The sequence below is a fragment of the Arvicola amphibius genome, chromosome 7 (genome assembly GCF_903992535.2).
Source record: "Arvicola amphibius chromosome 7, mArvAmp1.2, whole genome shotgun sequence".
Taxonomy (NCBI): Eukaryota; Metazoa; Chordata; class Mammalia; order Rodentia; family Cricetidae; genus Arvicola; species Arvicola amphibius.
The window spans coordinates 88,686,016-88,711,219 of record NC_052053.1 but is presented as its reverse complement, the minus strand read 5'-3'; the positions used below and the strand labels follow the sequence as shown (position 1 = coordinate 88,711,219).

General features: G+C 40.4%; 1 protein-coding gene across 7 annotated transcripts in view; it reads right to left on the bottom strand.

Annotated features, from left to right (window-relative positions):
• Cep128 (centrosomal protein 128) overlaps window positions 1-25,204 on the bottom strand; it is a 372,845-nt gene that overhangs the window by 237,694 nt on the left and 109,947 nt on the right. For all 7 annotated transcript variants that reach the window (XM_038336959.1, XM_038336962.1, XM_038336963.1 and 4 more), the window contains 3 exons: window positions 22,536-22,886; window positions 14,355-15,005; window positions 3,905-4,069 (listed from right to left, as the gene is read on the bottom strand). In XM_038336959.1, the coding sequence (XP_038192887.1) occupies window positions 3,905-4,069; window positions 14,355-15,005; window positions 22,536-22,886 (1,167 nt within the window). The remainder of the gene's footprint in view (window positions 1-3,904; window positions 4,070-14,354; window positions 15,006-22,535; window positions 22,887-25,204) is intronic.

Here is a 25,204-nt window from a genome sequence, read left to right as displayed (position 1 = left end):
AATTACCCTCTAACTCTGGTAGATCCCAAAATGCTAGTGAAGCTAATACAAATATGTCTGAGATATAATGAACACTATTATGAATTTTGAGATAAATGCCAGAACAATCAAAAGGTTAACATCAACAAGATCATTTTAGAACAATGGAAGAAATAAAGGATTTTTCCTATAAAACTGAAGCAAAAAGAATAATAAACTTTAATGACAGTATGCATAGGAGAAAATTATTTCAGTAACATTTCAAAAGAGCATTTTCCCTAATAAGCTTAATAAAAGTCTGAAATACATGTGTAAATGTTCTGTAGGTTACAATACTTGTTCCCTGTTATGGAAAGTGGAAAAATAACACATGTCAAAGTAACAATCAGAAGGTAGATTAAATACATTTTAATACAACATCAGCTTTAAATATATGAGTAGGGAATGTGGAAGGTGCACACAGACTTACGGCAATCCTCCCCATCCATCAATGCTATCTATCGCTGTTGCTAATGCTCTATAGGAAGTTTAATGCAGTCTTAGCTTTTCTTACATATCTTTGGACAATAAATACAGTCAAAAGTAAGGGTACAAACAAAATGATATTTTAAAAGGTGTGTAAATGTGACACTGTCTTGCACGTGTGTTTGTTGTGTTGTGTATGAGAAAGATTTTCCACACGTTTATGCTAATATTAAAGATAGACAAGCAAGAGTACCACTATGAAGTACAGGCTTCCCTTGGGTTACAACATAGCCAAAGGAAATCCTGCTCATCTGTTTCACTTCATGAAGCCTCATCAGCCTAGTCACTGTGCTGCTTAAACAGTAATTAAAGTCCTTATCCTTTCCTTCACTAACAGAATGGTTTTTGTTTTATATTATTTTATTGTTATTGTCGTTTTCACATATGACCTTGTTATATATGTATGTGCACACACACGCACACACGCACGCACACACACACATACACTCACACACATATATACATATATCATGAATGCCTTCTGTGTTTGGATTTTGTTCCTGTTCTCAGGATGCCTAATAATGTAAATACTAAACAAAAAAAATCTGGAGTTGGGCAGTGGTAGCACACGCCTTTAAACCCAGCACTCAGGAGGCAGAGATAGGGGAATCTCTTGCGTTTGAAGCCAGAGTGGTCTACAAGAGCTAGTTGCAGGACAGGCTCCAAAAACTATAGACAAACCCTGATGGGGAACCTCCATCAGCCAATGGCCTTTGAAAGGCTGGACCAGGTGAAGGTGTGGCTTTGGGGTGCCAAAAAGCCGCAGTCCCACCCACTCACCCCTCTTCTTCCCGTGCTCTACACCTGGATGTTGGACCCCCGTTCCTCTTCTGTGAGTTTCCTTTTTTAATAAAGAAAAAAATTAGTGTACTCTATTTGGAGTTAGCTTGGGATTATTTGACTAGAGTCCCGTCTTGAACCCTACCCACCCCCCCCCCAAACTCCAAAAGCAGAAACACACCAGCTCCAAAAATTTGTCAATGAAGAAACAGAAAGGACAGTGTGTGTATGTATGTGTATACGGGTCTAACACGTGAGAGGTAAAGTTCATCACGGAACTGGGCCTATCTGCGTCCTGTCCTAGGGACTCACAGCAATGCACCTGAAACATTAACTCTTCAAATCTGTGACAACATACACAGACCTGGAACATCACCATCAGAAGCAGGTAAGGCACATTTAAATTAAGTAGAGCAAAGTGAACTTTACATTTTCAACTGACCACATTTCTAGTAATTTTTAATATTTTTGATGCAATTAATAAAAACTCAGAGAGAGAAATTGGGGTACAGCCTGAAGGTCAGAAAAGAAAAGCAGCCAGCCACTGGCTCTTACTCCAACCTCAGTCCAAAAATGGCAATCCTGCCTCCAGAAATCTCAGAATGAGACTGAGAGCTGTCTTCTCCCATTTTATAATCCTCTCTAGTTCTGGGATAGAAGGTGTGCACCTCTACCCCTGGTTTCTATGGCAAACTAGTTTGGCTACTGGGATTAAAAGTATGTGTTATTGCTTCCTGGTCTGTAAGGCTGGCCAGTGTGGCTGTTTTACTTTTCTGATCTTAAGACAAGATTTATTAAAATACAAATGAAATGCCATAAATATTTTTATTTCTAAGTGCGGGCATTGTGACAGTAAGCTGTAACATGTGTGAGTGCCTGTGCAGGTCAGAAGGGGTGGGTCTTCTGGAGCTGGAGTTACAGGCAGCCTGATGTGGGTGATGGGACCAAACTAGGGTCCTCTGGAAGAGCAAGAAACACTCTTAACCACTGAGCTGTCTGCCTAGTCCTTTGACAATGTCTTAAATGTAGATATGGAGATATAAAACATTTCACACCTGATGGAGGAGAGTTATCTGTCTATGTTTCTTTCATTGGTTAATTAATAAAGAAAACTGCCTTGGCCCTTTAAGAGACAGAAAATTAGGTAGGTGGAGTAGACAGAACAGAATTGTGGGAACAAGGAAGTAGAGTTAGGGAGACGCTTCAGGCAGTCGCCATAGTGAGTCTCCATGCTTCTCCTCTCCGAGATGGACGCAGGTTAAGATCTCTCCTGGTAAGGCACCCCTCGTGCTGCTATATAAATTACTAAATATGGGTTAAAGCAAGATATGAGAATTAACCAATAAGAGGCTACAGATAATGGGCCAGGCAGTGTTTAAAAGAATACAGTTTCTGTGTAATTATTTTGGGCAAAGCTAGCTGGGTGGCGGGACACAGCCCACCGCTTCTTTCAACACACACCATAATTTAATTGTAGAACATGTAGCATCATATCCATAGTAGCAACACACTGGTCACAGATACATTAAGTATGCAGAGTAGTAGAGAGAAGCCAAACAAAGCAGGCCATAACAGTAGAGCTCAGCTGATAACCACACATACCTGGAATCCCAGCAATCACAAGGCTGGGGCAGAGGAAGGAAGGCAGGAAGGCAGGAAGGCAGGAAGGGAGGGAGGGAGGGAGGGAGGGAGGGAGGGAGGGAGGGAGGGAGGAAGGAAGGAAGGAAGGAAGGAAGGAAGGAAGGAAGGAAGGAAGGGGAAAAGAGAAGAGAGAAAAAACAGAGGAAGGAAGGAACTGGTACGGGAGAATTGTCTGTATTCTGTCAATCATGTTTTAAATAAACACTGATTGACCAGGCAGGAAGTATAGGTGGGAAAACCAGACAGGAAGTAGAAATGATGCAATGAGAATAGGAGAATTCTGGGAAGGAGGAAGTTGATTCCTCCCACTCCTACCCAGACCACCAAAGCAGCAGGATGTGATCTGCCCCACTGAAAAAGGTACTGAGCCACATGGCTAAAAATAGATCAGAAAAATGGGTTAATCAAGATGTGAGAGTTAGCCAGTGAAAGGCTAGAGCTAATGGGCCAATCAGTTTATAATTTATGGAAACCTATGTGTGATTTTCTTTGGGGCTAAACAGTTGTGGGGTACTAGGCGGGACAAAAACAACAAGCAAGCCCCCATTCGTTCATGTTATAAGAATGAATGAAGGAAAGGAGGAGGGAAGGAAGGAGAGGAAAGAGGGGAGAGGAGGGAGGGAAGAAGAAGAGAAGGAGGGAAGTGGGAAGTGGGGGCAGAGGGAGATCACATAGGTAGGCAAGCAAGACAGTACATTGAAATCCCTAAATGTAAACATATTTAATTGCAAATTCCAAACTAACTTCAACTTTCCTTGCAAATTCCTATCTGAAAGCCCAGAAAGAAATTTAAAACAAATGTACCAGAGTGTGACTGGTCGGTGGAAATAATAAAAATCAGAACATTGTAATAAACTATCTTTTTTTCCTGGCACCAATGTAATTTCCCTAAAGACATAGAACACTGTTTGTAGCATAAACAAAGTACATGTTAAGAAATTCGTCCTTCAAATGGGAATCCCTCTTTTTCCACGTTTACCTTTTCCTCTAGTTGGTCCTTCAAACACTGGTACTTCAGCTTCAGTGTTTTGTTCTCATTTTCATTCTGGGCTAATTCCTCTGTCAGCTTCTCACACTGGGATTTCAGTTTCTCTAGCTGACAGCGGTGGGCTTTAGCCATGTTCTTATCTTCCAGGCTTTCTGCCTGAGGTAAAGACAGAGAAAAGAGAACGCTTGACTGGCAACAGCCGGGTGACACCACACACAGTCCACACTGTAGCAGCGGGGAAAGCACTGCAAGAGTCTAGTGCTCTTTTCACAAACAGAAAACGAGCGCAAAGCAAGTGTGCTCTGGGTGGATTCGATACATCTCAAACACTTGCTAAGTGACAGGTACCACATTAAGGTGCTGCAGATGACAGAGACGAGCCATACAAAAGTCGAAGAAAACAAGTCAGTTGACATCAATGAAGGAGAGGTACTTCCTGGGTACTGTGGCATAAAAAGGAGGCTAACTGCTGAGTGAGGAGGGCGTTATTAGAGAAGATCCCCAAAGGGACACTTCAAGATGATGCTCTCAACTGGTCAGGTTCCTCATCTACAAAGAGCTTACCTTTCTTTTGCCTCCTCCCTGGATATTAGGAAAGACTCACATACTTCTCACACAATGTAATATTGATAAGACTCTCATAGGACACAGAAGAACCATATGAATGACCTGTCTACCACCAGCAGTATAATGAAGTCAGGTTGAGGGTTTGGAGTTTTTTCCCATCCCGTCTGACAAGTTCATTGGTGTCAACTTTGTTTGGCTCACTCTGAGCGGTCATCAACTCAAACTTTAAAAGATATGTATTAGGGGCATATGAATAGCACACGAGTAAGTGCACACACGCACACACACAATCTTAAAATTCATATGGAAAGACAATGACCAAGGAGAGGCAAAACAATCCTGAACAAAAAGATTTTGCAGGAGGTATCACCATACATGACTTCAAGTGTCAGCAACTGTTTTACTCCTTTATCTTCTCAACATCCTGAGCAGGAAGATGCTTTACTCGCTATTCACTCCTGCTTTGAGCCTCGAGCTGTTAGTAACCTATGTGGGTACACTGTAAATAGAAGCAGGCAGAGAACCTGAACCCAAGATTTTGTCCTAACATCCACATTCTCAACAGGGATGCTGCCATAAGATTTTAAAAACACCTGAACAAGAGTGTCAGTAGGAACTTGACACATCTAACAGTTGTCAAGGAATTTCATATAATCCTTTTAAAATATATGTTTTAACACCTAAAATGTATGAGCTTTCTTTTCCTCCGTGGTTGGTACAGGGATGCATGGAACACATGTACACTAGGCAAGTGCTCTACCTCAGCTACAAGGCACCCTTGCCTCCATTATTATGTCTGATACCCATGACTAATTAGGCATGTAGGAATACAATCATTGGAAACAACTTCCTGGAAGAAGTTTTGAGAGTTTTAAACAAAATCTATATTTTATTTCCTCCACAAAATTTAGCTAAGATCTGATGCCACTTGGAATTAACAAAGGAATTGATTTTTTTTATGAGCAATCCTGTATCCACAGTCCCAAAATAAATTTACAAAATAAAGTCTCTCATCAGGAAAATTGCTCAATTACAATTTTAAGTTTCAGTAGACTGCTTTTTACTTACTTTATGTCCTATAAACAGCTCAGGTGAATAGGAAACTTCTCCTGAAGGTCAGTGGCAATGCTAGCACCAGCTCTCAGGCCCTCAACATCTGTGCTCTTCTCCCTCCCACCACACCTCTGCCCAGTCATACATCATTGAAATCTATGAAGACATCTATACCACTGAACTTGTCAAATTCTATTGGAGGTTTTTCCTCTACATAGAGTCTATTTTTCAAGATGTCTGTTTTTAATTTCCCCAATACATTACTTCTTTGATGCTCTCTTTTTTTTGTATCTGCTTTTCATTTGAGGATCTGCAAAGTCGTGTGCTCACGATAGCCAAGTGGTATAAAACCATTTCTTGTTCCTATTTTGGTGGTAAAGCATTAAGAGAGATATAGCTTTACCAAAATCACAGAGCCAACAAAGGCAAAAACATATCCTTCAGCTTTGGTCTCTAGTCGAAGGCTCTTAAGTTTTATTCTTCTTTCATACATTGCATACCAATGGCAGTTTCCCCTCCCGACAGTCTCCTAGATCCTCCCCCCAGATCAACTCCTCCTCTGTTTCCCTTTAAGAAGGAGGAGGAGTGGAGGAGTTTTTTTTTTTTTTTTTTCTACTCTAAGTCTCAGTCTTCTCTGTTTTAACTTGATAATAATGATACATATCTCAGGGGGTTGTCCTAAGGGTCAAATGAACTAACACAGTATTTAGATCAGTGCATGACACATAGCATATCTTTCAAAAAACAATATAATTAAAAGTAGAGAAAAGTATATTTGTCATTGGGCCTCCTTTATGACAGAAAGGTACACATTTAGTCAGGGAGAGAAAACCCACCTAATTGTTAAAAGTCATGCAGTTAAGAAGTGTTTGGTCTGTGGGTTCACCCACTGAGATAATGTACCTGAGCTAATGGGAGCTCACCAACTCCAACTGGACTGAGAATAAACAAGTCCCTTAAACTAGTCCCTCTGAATGTGGTTGACAGTTGGGGTAGACTGAAGGGCCAATGACAATGGCACTGGGATTTGTCCCTATTGCATGTACTGGCTTTGGAGGATCCTATTCTCTTTGGATGTATACCTTGCCCAACCTGGATGTAGTGGGGAGGGCCTTGGACTTTCCACAGGGCAGGGTGCCTTGCCCTCTCTTAAGATTGTAGGGGGGTGAGGAGAGGGAGTGGGGAAGGGGGTGGGAAAGTGGGAGGGAAGTGGGAGGAGGGGAGGAAGTGGGAATTTGGATTGGTATTTTTCTAAAGTAATAAAATAAAATAATAAAGAAAAAAGAAGGAGGAGGAGGAGGAGAGGAGACTTTACAGGGTGTCAACCAAACATGGCATAACATGTTAGAATAAAACTGGGCACAACTCTCATATCAGGGCTGGATGTGTCAACCCAGTGGAAAGAAAAGAGGCCCAAGAGCAGGCACAAGAGTCAGAGATATTCCCACTCATACTGTTAGGAGTCCCACAAGAACAATAAGCTACACAATCATAAGGCATATACAAAGGACCTAGCTCAGACCCATTCATGATCTGTGTTTGTTGCTTCAGTTTCTGTGTACCCCTATGAGTCCTGCCTAGTTAGAATCAATGGGCCTTCTTTTTCTGGTGTTCTTGATCCCAGTCCTACAATGGTCCCCACTTTTTCAGGTTCCCCTAGCTCCAACTAGTGTTTGGCTGTGGGTGTCTGTATCTCCTCCCAACCCTTGCTAGATGAAGACCCTCTGCTGAGAACTGGACTAGTCACTGATCTATGAGTACAACAGGTAATCATTAGGAATCGTTACACTGACTTTTTTTTGCCAGTTCTTTCTGGTTCTATCCTAGGTCTCTAAGATGCTCTGTTTCTGGTTCCTGGCCATCCAGGTAATGTCAGGCATAGGTTCCCTCTCATAGCAAGTGCCACAAGTTGGACCAATCATGGGTTGGCCTCTCCCACAAGTTATGCGCCACCATTGTCCCAGCACATCTTTCAAGCAAGACAGAATGTAAGTATAACATTTTGTGTCTGGGTTGATGTACCAATCCCACTGCTAAGAGCTTTGCCTGGTTATAGAAGATGGACAGTCCAGGCTCTATATTGTGCATCACAAATAGACTTCTCTAGGGTCACTCTTATAGATTCCATGGAGTTACCACTATACTAGAATTCTGCATCACCCCCTAATTCTAGTTCTCTCTCCAAGTACTCTCTCCCTCCATCTCTCCCATCCCACCCCCCACTGGAAGTATCCTGTTCACATCCCCACCCACCCCAGGCCACCCACAAAACCTATACATGCATGCCTCTTTGAATCCTCCTTGTTACTTAGCCCCTCTGGGTCTGTGGATTTTAGCATGATTGTCCTTTACTTAATTTCTAGTTATGAGGGAGTACAAACCGTGTTTGTCTTTCTGGGTCTGAGTTACCTTATTCAGAAAGATCTTTTCTAGTTCCATCCATTTGCCTGCAAATTTCATGATTCCATTTTCAACACCTGATTATTACCACATTATAAAAATGCATATTTTCCTTATCCATTCTTCATATAAGAGACATCTATGTTGTTTCCAGTTTCTGGCTATTATGAATAAAATGACAATGAACATGGTTGAGCAAGTGTCCTTGAGGTAGAATGGAGCATCCTTTGGGTATATGCCCAACAGTGGTATAGCTAGGTCTTGAGGTGGATCAATCTTCTGAGGAACCTCCATATTGATTTCCATAGTGACTGTACTAGTTTTCACTCCCACCAGTAATAGAGGAGTGTTCCCCTTGCTCCACATCTTCCCCAGCATGAGCTGTCACTTGTGTTTTTGATCTTAGCCATTCTGACAGCTATAAAATGGAATCTCAAAGAATTTTTAATTTTGCATTTGCCTAATGGCTGTTAAACATTTAAGTGTTTCTCAACTATTTGAGATTCCTCGATTGAAAATTATATTTTTAGATTTGTACTCCAATTTTGAACTGTATTGCTTTGTTTTTTGGTGACTAATTTCTTGAGTTCTTTTTGTATTTGGAATACTAGCCCTCTGTCAGATGTAGGGTTGGTGAGTGTTGTCCTTTTAAGGTCTGTAAAGAATTACGTTTAAATTTTGATGGGGATTGCACTGAATCTATAGATTGCTTTTGGTAGAATAGGCATTTTTACTATGTTAATCCTACCAATTAGTGAGCATGGGAGAACTTTCCATCTTCTAATATCTTCTTCAATTTCTTTCTTTAAATACTTGAATTTTTTTTTGTCATACCAGTCTTTCACTTGTTTGGAGTTAACCCAAGATATTTTATATTATTTGTGGCTGTGGTGAATGGTGTTGTTTGCCTGATTTCTTTCTCAGTCCTTTTGTCAATTGTGTATAAACATGCTACTGTTTGGCATGGAGTTAATCTTGTATCTAGCAACTTCACTAAAGAAGTATTTTATCAGTTATAGGAGTTCCCTGGTAGAATTTTTGGGATCACTTATATATACTATCATATCCTCTGCAATTAATGATACCTCAACTTCTTTCTTCCCAATTTGTATCCTCAGATCTCTCTTTCCAATTTGTATCCCCTGATCTTCTTCAGTTATCTTATTGCTTTCACTAGAACTTCAGTTACTATATTGAATAGATATGGAGAAAGTGAATAGCCCCGTCTTGCTCCTGATTTTAGTGGAGTTGCTTTGAGTTTCTCCTGCATTTAATTTGATGCTGACTATCAGTTAATATTGCCTTTATTAAGTTTAGGTAAGCCCCTTGTGGCCCTAGTCTCTCAAAGATTTTCATCATGAAGCAGTGTTAGATTTTGTCAAAGGCTTTTCAGCATCTAATGAGATAATTGTGTGTCTTTTCTTTCAGTTTGTTTATATGGTGGATTACATAGACTTACTCTCGTATATTGAACCATCCCGGCATCTCTGGGATGAAGCCTACTTGATCATGGAAGATGATCTTCTGGATGTATTCTTGGATTCACTTTACAAGTATTTTATTGTGTATTGTTTTTCATCTATGTTCATTAGGGAAATTGGTTTGTAATTATCTTTTTTTGAATTTATCTGTAGTTTGGGTATCAAGGTGACTGCAGCTTCATAAAATTAATTTGGTCACATTGCTTCTTTTCTATTTCTATTTTGGGAAATAATTGAAGAGTATTGATGTTAGCTCTTCTTTGAAAGTCTGGTAGAATTCTGTGCTAAAACTGTCTGACCCTGGACCATTTTTGATTGGAAGACTTTTAATGACTGCTTCTATTACCTTAGGAGTTATAGGCCTACTTAAATTTGTTTCTCTGATCTTGATTTAGCTTTTGTAAGTGATATCTATCAAGAAAATGTTCAGTTTCTTTTAGATTTTCCAATTTTGTGGAGTACAAGTTTTTTTAATTAGGATCAAATGTCTGTTATGTCCCCCTTTTGTTTCTTTTTTTTCTCATTTTTTATTAAAAATTTCCATCTCCTCCCCTCCTCTTCCCCCTTCCCTCCCCTCCCTTCCACCCATACCCCCACTCCGCCCCTCTCCAAGCCAAAGAGCCATTAGGGTTCCCTTCACTATGTTAAGTCCAAGGTCCTCCCAGCTCCCCCTAAGTCCAGGAAGGTGAGCGACCAAACTGATAAGGTTCACAGTGAGCCCGTCCATGCTGTAGAGTTCATGCTCATAGCCGTTGTCCTTGGTTTCTCAGTCCTCCTCCACCGTCAGCCACATTCAGAGAGTCTGGTTTGGTCCCCTGTTCCATCAGTCCCATTCCAACTGAACTTGGTGGTCTCCCCTTAGATCTGTCCCACCGTCTCAATGGGTAAACGCACTCCTCACGGTCCTGAACTTGGGGGTGGGGTGGGATGGGGGGAGGGGTGGATGGGGAGAGAAAAGTGTGAAGTGGAGGATGGGAAGAGCTTGGAGGAATAGGATGGTTGGGATATAGGAAGGGTGGATATGGGAACAAGGAATTATATATCTTAATTAAGGGAGCCATTCTAGGGTTGGCAGAGACTTGACTCTAGAGGGGTTCCCAGGTGTCCAGGAAGATGTCCCTAGCTAGTTCCTTGGGCAGCTGAGGAGAGGGTGCCAGAAATGTCCAGATCCTATTGCCATACTCATGAATATCTTGCATATCACCATAGAACCTTCACCTGGCATTGGATGGAGAAAATGACAGAGCCCCACATAGGAGCACCGGACTGAGCTCCCAAGGTCCTGATGAGGAGCAAAAGGAGGGAGATCATGAGCAAGGAAGTCAGGACCCCTTTTGTTTCTTATTTTGTTAATTTGGATATTCTTTTTCTGTCTTTTAGTTAATTTGGATTTAGTTGATTTTCTCAAACCAACTCTTTGTTTCCTTGGCTCCTCTTTGCTTCTATTCTGGTCCATTCTACTTGGTGTTCTGTAAATGTCTTATACCTTTATACACATGTCCTTCTTTAGGTTAGGAAAATTTTCTTCTCTGATTTTATTAAAAATATTTTCTGGACCTATGAGCAGGGATTCTTCTCCTTCATTTATTCTTATTATTCTTAGGGTTTTATTTTCAGTGTTCCGGATTTACTGGATGATTTGCCTCAAGAATTTTTTTAGCTTAACACTTTGATAGATGATTTCTCCTATAGTATCTTCTACGCCTAAAGTTCTCTCTTCCATCTCTTGCATTCTATTGGTGGTGCTTGCATCTGTAGTTCTTGTTTGCTTACGTAGATTTTCCATCTCCAAGATTTCTTCAATTTGTGTTTTCTTTATTGCTTCCATTTCCGTTTTCAGATCTTGAACAGTTTTACTCATTTTCTTCAGCTGTTTGTTTTTCCTTGAAGGGATTTATTCATGTCCTCCAATTATTTGTATGTGTTTTCCTAGCATTCCTTGAAGGATTTTGTTCTTGTAGAGAACAAAACCCTTTTACCTGAAAAATTATTACCAGTTCCCGGTCAGAAACATAAAGCTTATCACACAGCCAAATTAAAAGTGGTAAGCAAAAGTGATAAAACGAAAGGACGCTCATCTTCAGTGACACTCATAACTACAAGCTCCTTGGCCAAGGGACTGTCCTGTAGAACTGACAAGGCATTTTGTGATAACCATCATGCAAAGCCCAGCATCCCTGCGAGGCTTACACTACTCCTCCGCACCTTGTCCTTGCTGACAACAGCTCATGGTCCAGTCACCCTCTTCGTAGAGGTTTTGGACACATGGTGAATTAATCCCTTCATAATAGTACCATAATAGTCCAAATAGCCACTTAACAAGCTAACTTCAGAATTACTTATTCTATTTCACCCACATTCACAAGGAAAACCCACTGGATGACCATTTGGACCTTAACTCTAAAATTCTGCTCGCGAAGAATTTCTAACTGAATAAAAACAAAACAAAAACAAAACCTCCAGCCTCTCACTCTCTCTCTTTTGACCAGAAATGCTGCTTCTTCTACTCCAGCTGCACAGCAGTGCTTACAAGTCCCCACACTGGTCAACACCAGTCTCCCAGCAAGTGTCTGCCTATTACTGCTCAACTCTTCTTCTCCCATCCCAACCTCCAGACCGTCCCGACATCCTCATCCTTGTCTTTTAACGCCTGCAGAGGACGAGAGGCTTTGTCTACCGCTGAACGCGGAACACTGTATCTTAGATCCAGGACCCTCACATTTCCTTGTGGGTTGGGTTGTGAAATAGAATGAACACATTTTTACTTCTTCTAGCTTATCACATGAACACTAAATATTTTATTTTTATTTATTTATGTGTAGGTGTGTTTTGTCTGAATGTATGTTTGTATACCATAGACATGACTGGAGCCCATGGAAGCTAAAAGAGGACACTGGGTCCCTTTAAACTGGAGTTATAGACAATTGTGAGCCACAGTGTGGTGCTGGGAACTGAACCCAGGTCCTCTGGAACAGCAGCCGGTGTTTTTACTTGCTGAGCCATCTCTACAGCCCATCATACTTTTCTTGAAATATCCTGCTGGGACTCCAAGACATCATTCTCTCTTGATTCTCCTCCTGTCTCTTATTTAGTCTTTTATTCATATTTTCTAGAATCTCTTTCTCAGTTATTTCTTTAAATGTTGGCATTCTAGAGAGTTGTTCTCCTCTTTCGCTTTGTACAATGGCCCAAATCTTGTGAGAGAACCTAACATCCATGAGTCCTTGATTCGCCCTACATTATTTCAATTTCCCCTCATCTCCTAACCCTACATGTACTCAAGTGCTCTATATCTAGACTTTCATAATTAAGCCTAAGATTCTCCCACTTAACAAAGTAAGAAACTAGAGTTGCCATTATTCTCTCCAGATTTTCTGTGCTGTCTGCATAGCCTAAGTTTAAAAAGTGCCATAATTTACCTACCCACCAAACTTACTACCCGGTTGGATTCAGTCCTAAATCTTTCCCAGAACAGCCAAGTGAGAACTCAAACAGTTGACTACATAGACTCAAATCATGTCTCTACCATTCTGCAGGCATGTCATTACTTAACACTTCTGTCTCAATTTCCTTGTGAGTAAGAAAGTGATGTATACTCCTGTCAGGAGTGATGTATTCAACTACTAGTCCTTACAGCTGTAACTGACACAAAGTGCTCGAAAATATTTTCTACCAGTATTACTGTAGTGGTCAATCAAACAGCATGTAATATGAGCTCTTCTCCATAACCCTAATTCTAGTTTGATTCATGTCCTCATCATTCTAAAGGGCTATTACACCTTATTTAATAAATATTAAAATACATGTCTTTTAGATTTTCCCATCTTCCATTTGGGATGTTAGCTTATATGACATTATGTGACAGCATATCATAATTCCACATGTAAGATATGGTATTTTTTTTTCTTAGTGCATCTTAAAATTGTGGTGACAAGGACTACTAGTGAAACCTTACCCATTTGTCTACCCTTCATTCTGATATGCCACATGAGCTAGTGGTCCTCAGATGGCTACTGCCGGAAGGCTAAACAAAACTGGGAAAGAACCTCCGACACAGTGCTCCACAGGCATCAATTACTTCGTTATCGCGTTCTCTTAATCTTAGTACTTCTACAGTAGTAGCTGCATTGTGAGAACTTCTGAAGAAAAATGATTGCTAAACTTTAACAATTTATCTATTCATTCACTTATTAACCAAATATGTGCATGGTATCAGAAACAATCTGAGGCTCTGATCATACAGCTGAAACAAATCCAACCTTTCGTGAGTTTCACTCTGACAAAGGGAAATTAAAAACATAAATATGTAATATGGAACCTATACCATTTATGTACAATACAGAAAAAGCAAAGTAGGGAGATGGATAAATTTAATGCAGCTGACAACCGCTTGACTAATGACTGCCCCACATGGTAACAATGCCATTAGATTTTAAGAGCATTTCCACAAATGAAAGAATCTCAATTAGGGATTTACCTAAGCAGATTGATTTAAAACAGAAAGAGTAAATCACAGAGGCCTTGAATTCCCACACATACAGGCTGTGTAGCTTTAGTTACCATACAAATAAGGACTGTGGCTATAGCTTCTGTGGCCTTGACAAGTCTTTGCCGTTTGTATTTTAGAAGATCATAAATGTTGAACGAGGGCACGTTTCAGGTCCAGGACTTACAGCCACCTCTACCTTTCCTGAACTCCCAAAATAGCTAAATGTTCTCTTTAAAGGGCTTCTACGCTCTGAAATAGATGCTCCCAGGAGCTGCTATAACTCATTTCAACCTGGCCGAATAGGAATGAATAAACCTCTTTACTGTTGGTTTTATCTTCCCTGCAATGCTTGGGAATACAGAATGATCTCTAAAAGTTTAGGCTTTATTAACTTCATGAGACACCAGAAAAAAATCCTGTCAGTATCATCAAGATAATTGAGCAGAGGTACCTTCAGTGTCCTGATGTGATTCTCTGCTTCGCTCTTTTCTTTCTTAAAGTGCTTCATCAGCTCCTGGATATTCTGTTCATGCTTTGTTTTCACACTGTGCAGTGATGATGTGAGATCTGCCAGCTCCCTCTGGTGAACGTCTCGTTCTAACTTTAACTGTGTGATAATGGTAGCCGTTTCTTCCTCTTTAGACTTTGCCTGGGCCGTCAGTTCCGAAAGGTTCTTGAGCACAGCTTTCTTGGCTCTCTCTTCTTCAGCCAATTTATTAGCGAGATCTGCTCGGATGGCGCTCAAGTCCTTGATGGCCTCTTGCATCTCAAGAAGTTTGGCTTTGTCCTGGGCCTGGCTCATCTTGAGCGCTGCGATTTCTTCCTCCAGGTGAATTTTCTCAGCTTTGATCTGGCTTTGCATCTTACTCTGTCTTTTCAGTTCACTCTCCAGTCGATGGATGGTGTCTAGGGAATTCTTGACCTCCAGCTCAAGTTCAGCTTGGTGAGACTCAACGTCACTGAGTTTTTTCTCCTTACAGTGAAGCTCCTCCTCCTGCTGGGCACACTTGGTCAAGACATCATTGAGCTCCTTCCTGAGACTTTCTATTTGCTGTAAGGCTGGATAAAGCTGGCTTTTCAAATCGTCCTTCTCCTTTAGAATCTAGTGGGTTACAAAACCAAAGCAAGGAAATGTTACTACAAAATTTACTATGCATCTTCCAAGTAACAAAATAAAATTTAATTCATAAAGAGAAAATTTCATTAAATCATATTTTGCCTATTTTAATGAACAATAATTTTAGGCTGGAAATGGGAATAAGCATATAATCACTTTATAGCTATGTAAAAATCACATATTACACTACCACACTGATATGAACATGTATTTCAGACACCTATTACCAAAATGTACTAATCTATAATGATCAACAATTAGCCAAATGTAAGATAAAAAGCAAAGAAACAAAGGAGAAAAAAAAAAAACCTCTGTTGTGACTTTACTACATATTGAAACATTAAAACACTGCTTAAAATAACAGTAATGTATATTCCAGTATTATACAAAAACAAGAGGTAAACGATAATATGAGGAACCTAGACAACATCTAATAAAGGTTATGATACATGATTGCGTCACTTGTGATAAACTAATCAAATAATGCCAACGTCTGAGAAGAAGCACAGTACCAAACAACAAAGAAACCTGGAGATCCCACAGACGGACATAAACTCTTTAACCATGGGAAGGTACTCAAGAGAAATCCATCCCCTGAGGGTAAGGGTAAACTGGGTGACAGAGGCCAAGAACCAACCATCCTGGCGTCTGATTCTCAGCACATTCATTTCAAACAGCAGCAGTAGCCAGTGGAGCCAAGCTGTTTCCACCACACACTGACCATGAGCAATGCTTATGCTTGCTGCTGATTCTCAAACGCCCTCCTTGCTATGATAATGCTCAAGATAATGACGACAAGAATTACTTTTAAGAAACAGGAGGGAGATAGGTGCCAAACCCCTTGAGAGATTTGGAATAAATAATGGGGGTGGGGAATAAGAAAGAGAAAAGAATGTTCTAGCCAGGTAAGCACAAGAATGACATTGTCCAAAACCTTGGTAGGAGCAGAAAAAGGGACAACTCCTCAAAGACCTCACACCAATCACCATTTTATTTTACTAAGAGGTTCGCTGGAGAGGGCTTAATGTTATTCTCCTTTGGAAAGGAACGCAGAAAATGCCAGCGCATTCCTGAACTGCACCTCATTGTGATGTAGGTGTGTCTTCTATCTATCTGATGATTTCATTGGATAATTAATAAAGAAACTGCCTGGCCCATCTGATAGACCGGCCCTTAGGTGGGTGGAGTAGACAGAACAGGAAGAAGGAAGTGAGGTAGATGGCTCAGTCAGATGCCACACCTCTCTTAAGTTAGTCAGACTGCCGTGCCTCTCCTCGGAGAGATGCGAGATGCAATGAAGCTCCAGCCCAAGATGGACGTATGCTAGAATCTTCCCCGGTAAGACACCACTCGTGGTGTTACAAAGATTATTAGATATGGGTTAGTCAAGATGTGAGTAAGAGACTGAAAATAATGGGCCAGGCAGTATTTAAAAGAATACAATTTGTGTGATGTTATTTCGGGGTATAAGCTAGCCGGTGGCTGGGAGCTGGGCGGCGGGAAGCCGGCCCATACCTCTTCACTACAGAATGGCGCCCACGTGGATAACTGAATCCACAGAAAGCTTGAGAAAGCTTGAGAAAGAATAGAGTAAAGCATGTTTTCTTGATAGCAGCAATTTCTCGGATCTGAGCAAGCGCTCTCATCTAAGAGAGGCTTCCTGACTCAGCTTTAGCTGCAAAACCCTGCAGCTTTTAAGAGGTCCTGCTACGAAACACTTAAATGGCGTTGATAAAAGCTGACTGCATGCTTGTTTGTTTTCAGCCATAGCAGGAAAAAAGTTGTGCTGTTTTAAAATGCTGGCGTTCTGGTCTGTACTGCCAGGACAAACTCTGACTCTTTCAAGCAGGCGGTCCTGACTGTTGTTTGACACTGTTGCAGCTTGCTTGCTGGCAGGGACCTTGAAATGCCGTAGAGTTGTGGCGATAAACATGGCTCCTGCGGGTACCTCCGCCATGAGGCTAGAAAGCTAAGGCATGGGCTGGATCCAGCCTCCAAAGTTACGGCTTTAGTTCTACCGATTTTGTGGGTAAATTAAAGACTTATGTGGTCACAAAAAGAGAGATATACAGTAAAAGAAAGATTCAAAGTCGAAGAAAACATCAAAATGGTTTACAATGTGTTGAAAATATATGTAGGCTAAAGGTTAAAGTTCTTAAAAGTAAAAAAGAAAAAGAGAGAAAGAGTAATTTGGGTGTGATGGTACACACCTTTAATCCCAACACGTGGGAGGCAGAGGTAGATTGACCTCTGTGACTTCAAGGTGTGGCATAAGACACCTTTAATCCCAATGCCTGGGAGGCAGAGACAGACAGATCTCTGTGAGTTCAAGGTGTGGTAGCATACACCTTTAATTCCAGCACTGGGGAGGCAGAAGCAGAAGGTTCTCAGAGTTCAAGGACAGCCTGGTCTACTGAGTTATTCCAGGTCAAAGATATACAGAGAACCTGTCTCAAAAAGTAAAAGTAAAAATAAACGAAATAGAGGCTAAAACAAAGCTGCACAAAGATGGAAAATATATGGAGAACCTTGATACTGTATGCTATTATGCTCTCTTTGGATTGTTTGAATGCTGAGGAAGGAGCAACAGATGCTAAAAGATATTTGTTTATAAATGCTGCTGATCTAATCCAAGAAAGATATCTTGAAAATGCTTTGACTTTAAAATTTGGATCTAAGGACATAATGCTTTGGAAAGGAGTTTCTTTTGTTTTTACAGAAAATGAAACCCTGCGGATTGCTTCTATCCCAATGTGGTATGATAGACCACGCCCTCCTGAAAGGTTGCTGTGAGCAACTTCAGAAAATTACTTCACCCAACTGATGACTGAGATGAACCTGGCACATAGGTTACACCATGAAAGATCTGATTAACAGCGTCCCCATTCAGCAGGAAGCAGTTTGGAGAGAAATAACTACGTCCATATTCCCAGATATTGTTTATAAATGTTCTTTTACATTTAAAGGGGGAAATGATATAGATATGAATAATTTACATTGGTATAAATTTTACTCTATTGATATAAATTTAAGGTCAATTTTGTTATATGTATATGTATATTTCTGATACTGATTAAGGTACTGTGATTCTGTAGTTCATTTAAAAATGTAATGTATAGAGGTTGTTAATGGATAGTCATCAATAATAGTAAAACTTGTAGTTATGTTAGTTAGATTTTCTAGATATATAGAGATATATTTAAGTTACATAAGCATTCTTCATATCTTTCAAAGACTACAGGATACCACATTTTAGATGTTTTAATAACTTAGGGCTTTTCATGACAATGAGACATGTCTGCTCCTGGCAGCACAAGCTACTTCAAGAGGATGATGGGCATCGAAGAAGCTACTTATGGAGTTTGATAGCCATTTTGGCAAGAAACTGCTCTTGCCTGGACTATTGGCATAAACTGGACACAAAGAACCCTCAGAGAGAGGACTGCTGAAGTTGCCTAAAAGTGAGATGATCTTTCGGGGTTCCTGATTCATGAAAGAGTCTGTGAGACATTCTGCAGGACACAGCAGAAAGTGACTGAACTGCCTTCGAAATTTCCTGCTTCGTGGAAATGTCTGCTGGAAACTATGGACCTGAAGGCTGAAGATGGATGCCCCAATGGTACAAAAGAACTTTGGGTGACTGTCCATGTAGCAAGATGTCTCTGTGATTTCTAGAGTTTTGGAAGTAGCTTACTTCTTGTTCACCTAGGTAATATTATATCCTTCTGGAGTCTTTGATGGAGTTGAAGAATAAATAGATAGTTATAGTTTTCCTTAGTTATGATAAAAGATAAAGTAGATATAAATATTGTAATTGTAATTCTTACTTGATAACTGTTTTGTTATATGTAATTTTACTATGTTAAAGTGAAAGCTTTTTTTTTTGTTTAAACAGAAAAAGGGGAAATGATGTAGGTGTGTCTTCTATCTATCTGATGATTTCATTGGATAATTAATAAAGAAACTGCCTGGCCCATCTGATAGACCGGCCCTTAGGTGGGTGGAGTAGACAGAACAGGAAGAAGGAAGTGAGGTAGATGGCTCAGTCAGATGCCACACCTCTCTTAAGTTAGTCAGACTGCCGTGCCTCTCCTCGGAGAGATGCGAGATGCAATGAAGCTCCAGCCCAAGATGGACGTATGCTAGAATCTTCCCCGGTAAGACACCACTCGTGGTGTTACAAAGATTATTAGATATGGGTTAGTCAAGATGTGAGTAAGAGACTGAAAATAATGGGCCAGGCAGTATTTAAAAGAATACAATTTGTGTGATGTTATTTCGGGGTATAAGCTAGCCGGTGGCTGGGAGCTGGGCGGCGGGAAGCCGGCCCATACCTCTTCACTACATCATTGGCCACAGCACATGCTTGAAAAGTGAAACGCATTAGCAATGCGCCTTCTCACCTTAAACTATTAAATAGTTCACATCTCAAGCAGGCTATAACATCTCTCGGCAGGGGAGAAATGCATAGATGGAAAAGGTGGCCAATGAAGATCCTTAAGAGTCAAACACGATCAAGCAAAAAGCTCCATACACAAGCAAGCTGAAAGTTCTGCCAACTCAGCAGGAACAAAATAAGAAACGCAGGGAACACTAGTCGTACAGCAGTATAGGAAAGCTGGAGGAAAACCAGAAACGCACACACTACAATCAAACTCAGATTTCTAATTCTTCCTCTTTACTTTTCAAAGTGCATCTGAAAACCAATGATTTCCAACAGCACTTAGAAAACGAGAAACTAAATTAGGCAGACTAACAGCCAGATCACAAGAGCTATGCCCTGCAGTCTCCCTGTGTGTTCATCTGTGCGCTACTCAGGTGCATCGTGGTCCCTGGTCCTTGCTTATGCCCTCCCCTTGAAGGGAAGAAAATGACCTAATCTTATCTGCTTTTGATACCATTTTTCTATGATTATATGATCTGGGGTTAAAATTACATGTCCTTTAGCAAGTAAAATAGTTTTGGTCATGTGACCAAGATTCCATAAATGTACATAAGAAGAATAGAAGAAATGGGGCAGGGAGGAGTGTTAAAAGAGAAAAGAAGCACTTAGTCTTTTAACACCCTTTTAAGTGGCAAATCTTAAAACAGAACATAAATTATGCTACAAAGAGAAACAGACTAAGCATAGAATCATTTTACAAATAAAAAAACTATCAGTTGAGCACACAAAATGGATCAACAAAGTTACAAAGTTATTTATTAAATTCATTCCTTAAACTACAAGATGTTATATTTGTATCATTTTTACTTTGATATACACTTTCAAATATATCCAAAAATCATTTTGTAAAACTAAGTCCTAAACAAAAATGTGGATGATATTATGCCTTAAGATATCTTTGTGATTTTTATTAAAAATTAAATCTTAAGTAAATATTCCTTATAGGCCATATTCAGCAAGCTGCTCTCTCTCTCCTCTCTTCTTCTCTCTCTCCTCTCCTCTCTTCTTCTTCTCTCTCTCCTTTCTCTCCTTTCTCTCTCTCCCTCCTCTCTCTCTCCTCTCTCTCTCTCTCTCTCTCTCTCTCTCTCTCTCTCTCTCTCTCTCTCTGTGAGGGGGGGAGAGTGTGGGTGTATAGGTGTGTATGAGTGTGCTACTGGGAATTGAACCCAGGGCACTGACTAGGCCAAGCGTGCATCCTATCACTGACCTGTGACCCCAGCCCAACATCTGGATGCCTTCCCCTATTATGCTCCACCTTATGATTTTAAGAACAGGTCTCTCACTGAACCTGAGCTTGGTGTTTTGGCTGACCAAATTGGTCAGGTAGCCCTCGGATGAACCTATCCCTGGTTCCCAGTCCTGGGATCACAGATGTGCACCACTGTACCTAGCTTTTCCATGGCTTCCCGAGACCCAATCCCAGGTCCTCATACTTGAACAACAGGTATGTGTCATCATCCTAGCTGCTAGATACTATTTAATATTCTCAAAATTATTCACCACATATTTGCACGTCACAGATTTACTGAACCCTTGGAGCCTCCATGAAACATTTCTAAGCCTTTCTCCCTTGATTAATCATTGCTCACACTGTAACATGCCACATTAATTTTTAAGGTTTATAAAGGATAAATTACAATGCCTGCTGTGATAATTGTAATCCTATCCTAACTGCAGCAATCACTTTAAAACTGCTTATCCGCTTATCATCAGTAATGGTAAATGATAAAAAATAATTTTATCAGGAATATTCTGGGAAATGATTGTTTAATAATTTTTAGTATTCTAAAAACTCAATCTAATAAGTGCTCAGCACTATAAATTGGGATACTGCCTGGTGACATGGACCCTTCTAAATTTCCTCTAATGAAGCCAGATCCCCAGACAGCTCCAGGTCAATCAGCAGCAATTCTCTGCTCTCTGGCTGCCTTCCCTTACAGGCATGTTCAACAGAACCAGTTGCCAGGCCAGGCCGACAACAGTATAATCAAGGTAAAAGAAGTTTCTGAGATCAAATCAATTTAGATTCGAGTCCAGAAGCTTTGAGCCTGCCTTACCTCCTTGCAGCCAGTCACTTAACTATGTGTCAGATGAGGTAAAACTGATGGCACCCACAGTGTGCACAGGCTTCCCTGATCTCAAATCTGAAGAATACATACTTAAAAGGTAAAGCATTACGGTCATGACATTTGACCCAAAATAAGTATCTGTCATTGTAAGTGACGTCAGCTGATCCTATCAACATAATTGTCCTGAATTTTCCTTTTCTGATGCTATTTTTATTATTTCCAAAGAGAGTCCACTTAAGCAAAATTATTCTGGACTATTTGGAGTTCTTGACAAACAGCAAAGTATATACAACAATCCCAGAACAAACACGGACAAAAATCTATCATGACTTTTTTACATCTGTGTTTAGTTCAAACCAAAGATACAGCTGAAAATCAACACGGGGGCATTAAATCTATTAGAAGTAACTGATTGTGCAAGAGACAAGATACAGTGAATACATGCCAAGATTAGCACAGGCTTTCTGCTGCTCTTAGGAGAGCACAACATAGTCAGAGGAGCCTTGTGATCTGAAGGCACTGCTCTGCCAATGATGCTGTCAATGTCACCCCTGTAGACCAGCCTATTCCAGCACCTCCCAGAAGAATTCATTAGTCACTACTACAGTGTTAACCCTCTCCTTTCTACCCTGACCTTCAGTCAACGTACTCAAAGAAATGAGACTGGAAAATACATGCAGTAGAGAGTGAGCCATCATGCTAAGGGAGATGAAGTGACTTTTCCTCTGGAAAGTCAGAATACTGAAAACTAATTCCAATTAGGGAACTCATAAGCTAAACTGAGACAGAAGGTAGAAGATCCCTCAACTCTGAAAAGCCACCAAATATTGAAATATTTTAGAAGATCTGAAAAATCCAAACACGAAATAATGTTTTCCCTTCAATTAAACAATACGTAATGGCTTTTTGTCTGAAGGTGTATCAATAGGTGTAGACCTAGCATGGTCTCAGGTGTTTGTTCAAAGGATGGATGGACAAAGGCTAGCATCCTGGCTCTTATACCTGATTGTTCTTATCTGTCAGCTGGTCCAGGGTTTCTGCTTGTTTCTCCAGTGCCCGCTCCAGCTTCTTATGCTTCTGCTTCCACTGACGGATGGAGTCCTGGGCCTTTGTTTTCAGGTCTTCTCTCCTCTTCTCTGCCTCCTCTCGCAGGGCTTCTGACCTCTGGAACTCACTAAGGTAGTGCTCTGCCTGCTTGGTTGCGTCCTCTGCGTGGTGACTCAGCTCTGAGATCTGAAGGTCACTGCGCTTACGATCAGCCTCACAGGTCTCAAAGTGATTCTGGATCTCCTTAAGTTGATCTAACATCTGCAGTTGTTGTTTTTCCCTGAACTCCAAGTCACGTGTTAGAGTCTAGAACAAACACATGGAACATTAAGATGAAACTCTTGTCAAGTTTGGGTGTGTACCATGCTAGCCAAGACGCTCTGAGACAAAAGCCACCACCACCCAGTTTCATTCACCATCAATCTAGAATGTCGGATTCCTTGCTGTGTATTTAATAGTCAAATTAACTTGGGGTAAACTAGTACCTCTCTTTCACACTATATCCTTCTAATTGTCACAAAATTAGAAGGCAGTGCTGAGAAAAATGTGTTATTTTAGTAACTACCTACTGCTTTATTCAACTGAAGCAAAGCCAGTGATTTAAAATATGTCAGATTATTAGAAAACTCTTAGAAGCAATTATGTAGTGCTTCACTATGTGGCAGCACATGAAACATATTATAATAAAATAATAAATCAGTAACAATAACATGAGCATTAATGATGGAAACCCCATGCTGATAACACTGTGTTTAAAAGTTCCTTTCGAAGATTCCCTGTGAAGTGGTCACAGTTATTTCCAGCTTAGCAATGTAATATAAGTCTAAACAGTTCTCTCATGCTGTCATGCACTACTACAGTACACAATTTTAAATAAACTTAAACTTATTCACAACATTTCTTTAGTCAACGCAAGTGTCTTTAAACCTAGCTTTCCTGAAATAGGGTGGAGTGGGCAAATTTTACATTTGGAAGTTTATACTAAATCATGATAAATAATACATAATAATTAAATATTGAATGTAAAATGAGACTAATTAGTTTTATACAAGTAAAACAAAGTTATTTTACTCATAAAACTTTGTAAGGAAGTCGTAAGTACAGAAATTAAGCATTTACAATGTTTCACAAGAGATATTCCTCCTGACAGTCACTTTCCTACACCTAGAAACGACAAATAACTCTAAAATGTCATTGGTTCAAAAAATAATGGATGCAACAGGCTAAAATGATGCTGTGATTTAGAGGAGCAATAAACATCATTTGTCTACCCGAAGGCATTGAAAGATAGGCAGGCTACAAGTACTTAACAGAGTTCTGGCCTCAACGGCAGCATTTTTCAGCCTCAATTTCATTAACCATGATCAGTGGCTCAAAACTAAGCATCACTCCCCCTTAATTTAAGAATAACCAAGCTACCATCCATATAACTACAGAGGACAGGTACAGAGTGGGGATCTAGGGGAGAGGGACAGAAACAGCTCCTTAGGTAGGGGGAAAAGAACAGTCACAGATGGGTGGGGACACTGGAAACGGAGAATCAAGTGGGGAAGGGAAGGGAGAGAGGGACAAAGGTGGGAATACAGGGAGAGACAGCTATAAATAATGGCCACTGGAGGGATATTATGGAAACATAATATAATAGAAGCTTCCTAAAATATATACATATATAAAGGCAATCAAAATGAAAGCATCAAATAATGAAGGAAGACAGGACCCCGACTGGCCATCTCTTGTCACAAAATGAAGCTTCCGGTACTGGGATTAGGTTAGTCTAATTGAATTGTCGGCTACAGAGGTCCCATGCGAACCAACAAACAACCTAGGTTATGGCCAAGACAATAGTCACTCTCCACACACTGACAGCAAGGCCCCACTGCTGAAGACAACACCTAACACAACTCATTGAACATAAAGAAGCTGAGCTGGTGTCTACATAGAGCCTTCACCCCCTACCTGCTACCATCTTTGGTACAGGAAGGCACTCTACATGCTAATAAAAAAGAAACATAAACACAGTCTAGCCACAAATCCTTTCACCTACAATGGAGTCTGACCTACAGGATAAACTAGAGCAATGGCAGCACAAAGCTTGTAGGATTAACCAATCAATTTCTGATTTGACTTGAGGCCCACTCTATAGATTTAACCCATATCTGACACTGCTTAGTTGACCAAGAACCTCAGATTAGATAGCCCAGGGACCTAGAGCAAAACCAAATATTATTGTTCTAAAGAAAAGATAAAATTAAATTAAATAAAATGACTTCTAATGACATCCTGCTATACTCTAGACCCGTGTCTTGCTTCGCTATTATCAGAGAAGCTTCTTTCTGTAGTAAATAGGAACAAACACAGAGACCCATAATCAAACAAAATGCAGGGTTAGAGACCCAGGAACACTCAGCCCTAAAGGGGATGCCTCTATCAAATCCCACCCCTTGGGGCTCAGGAACCTAGCAGAAGAGGAAGCAAAGGGAGTGTAAGAGTCAGGGGACATACAGGCCATCAAGAAAACAAGGCCCTCTACATCAACATGAGCAAAGGTCTTATAAACTCACAGAGACTGAGACAGCAAGCACAGGGCCTGCATGGGTCTGCACCAGATCCTCCATGTATATGTT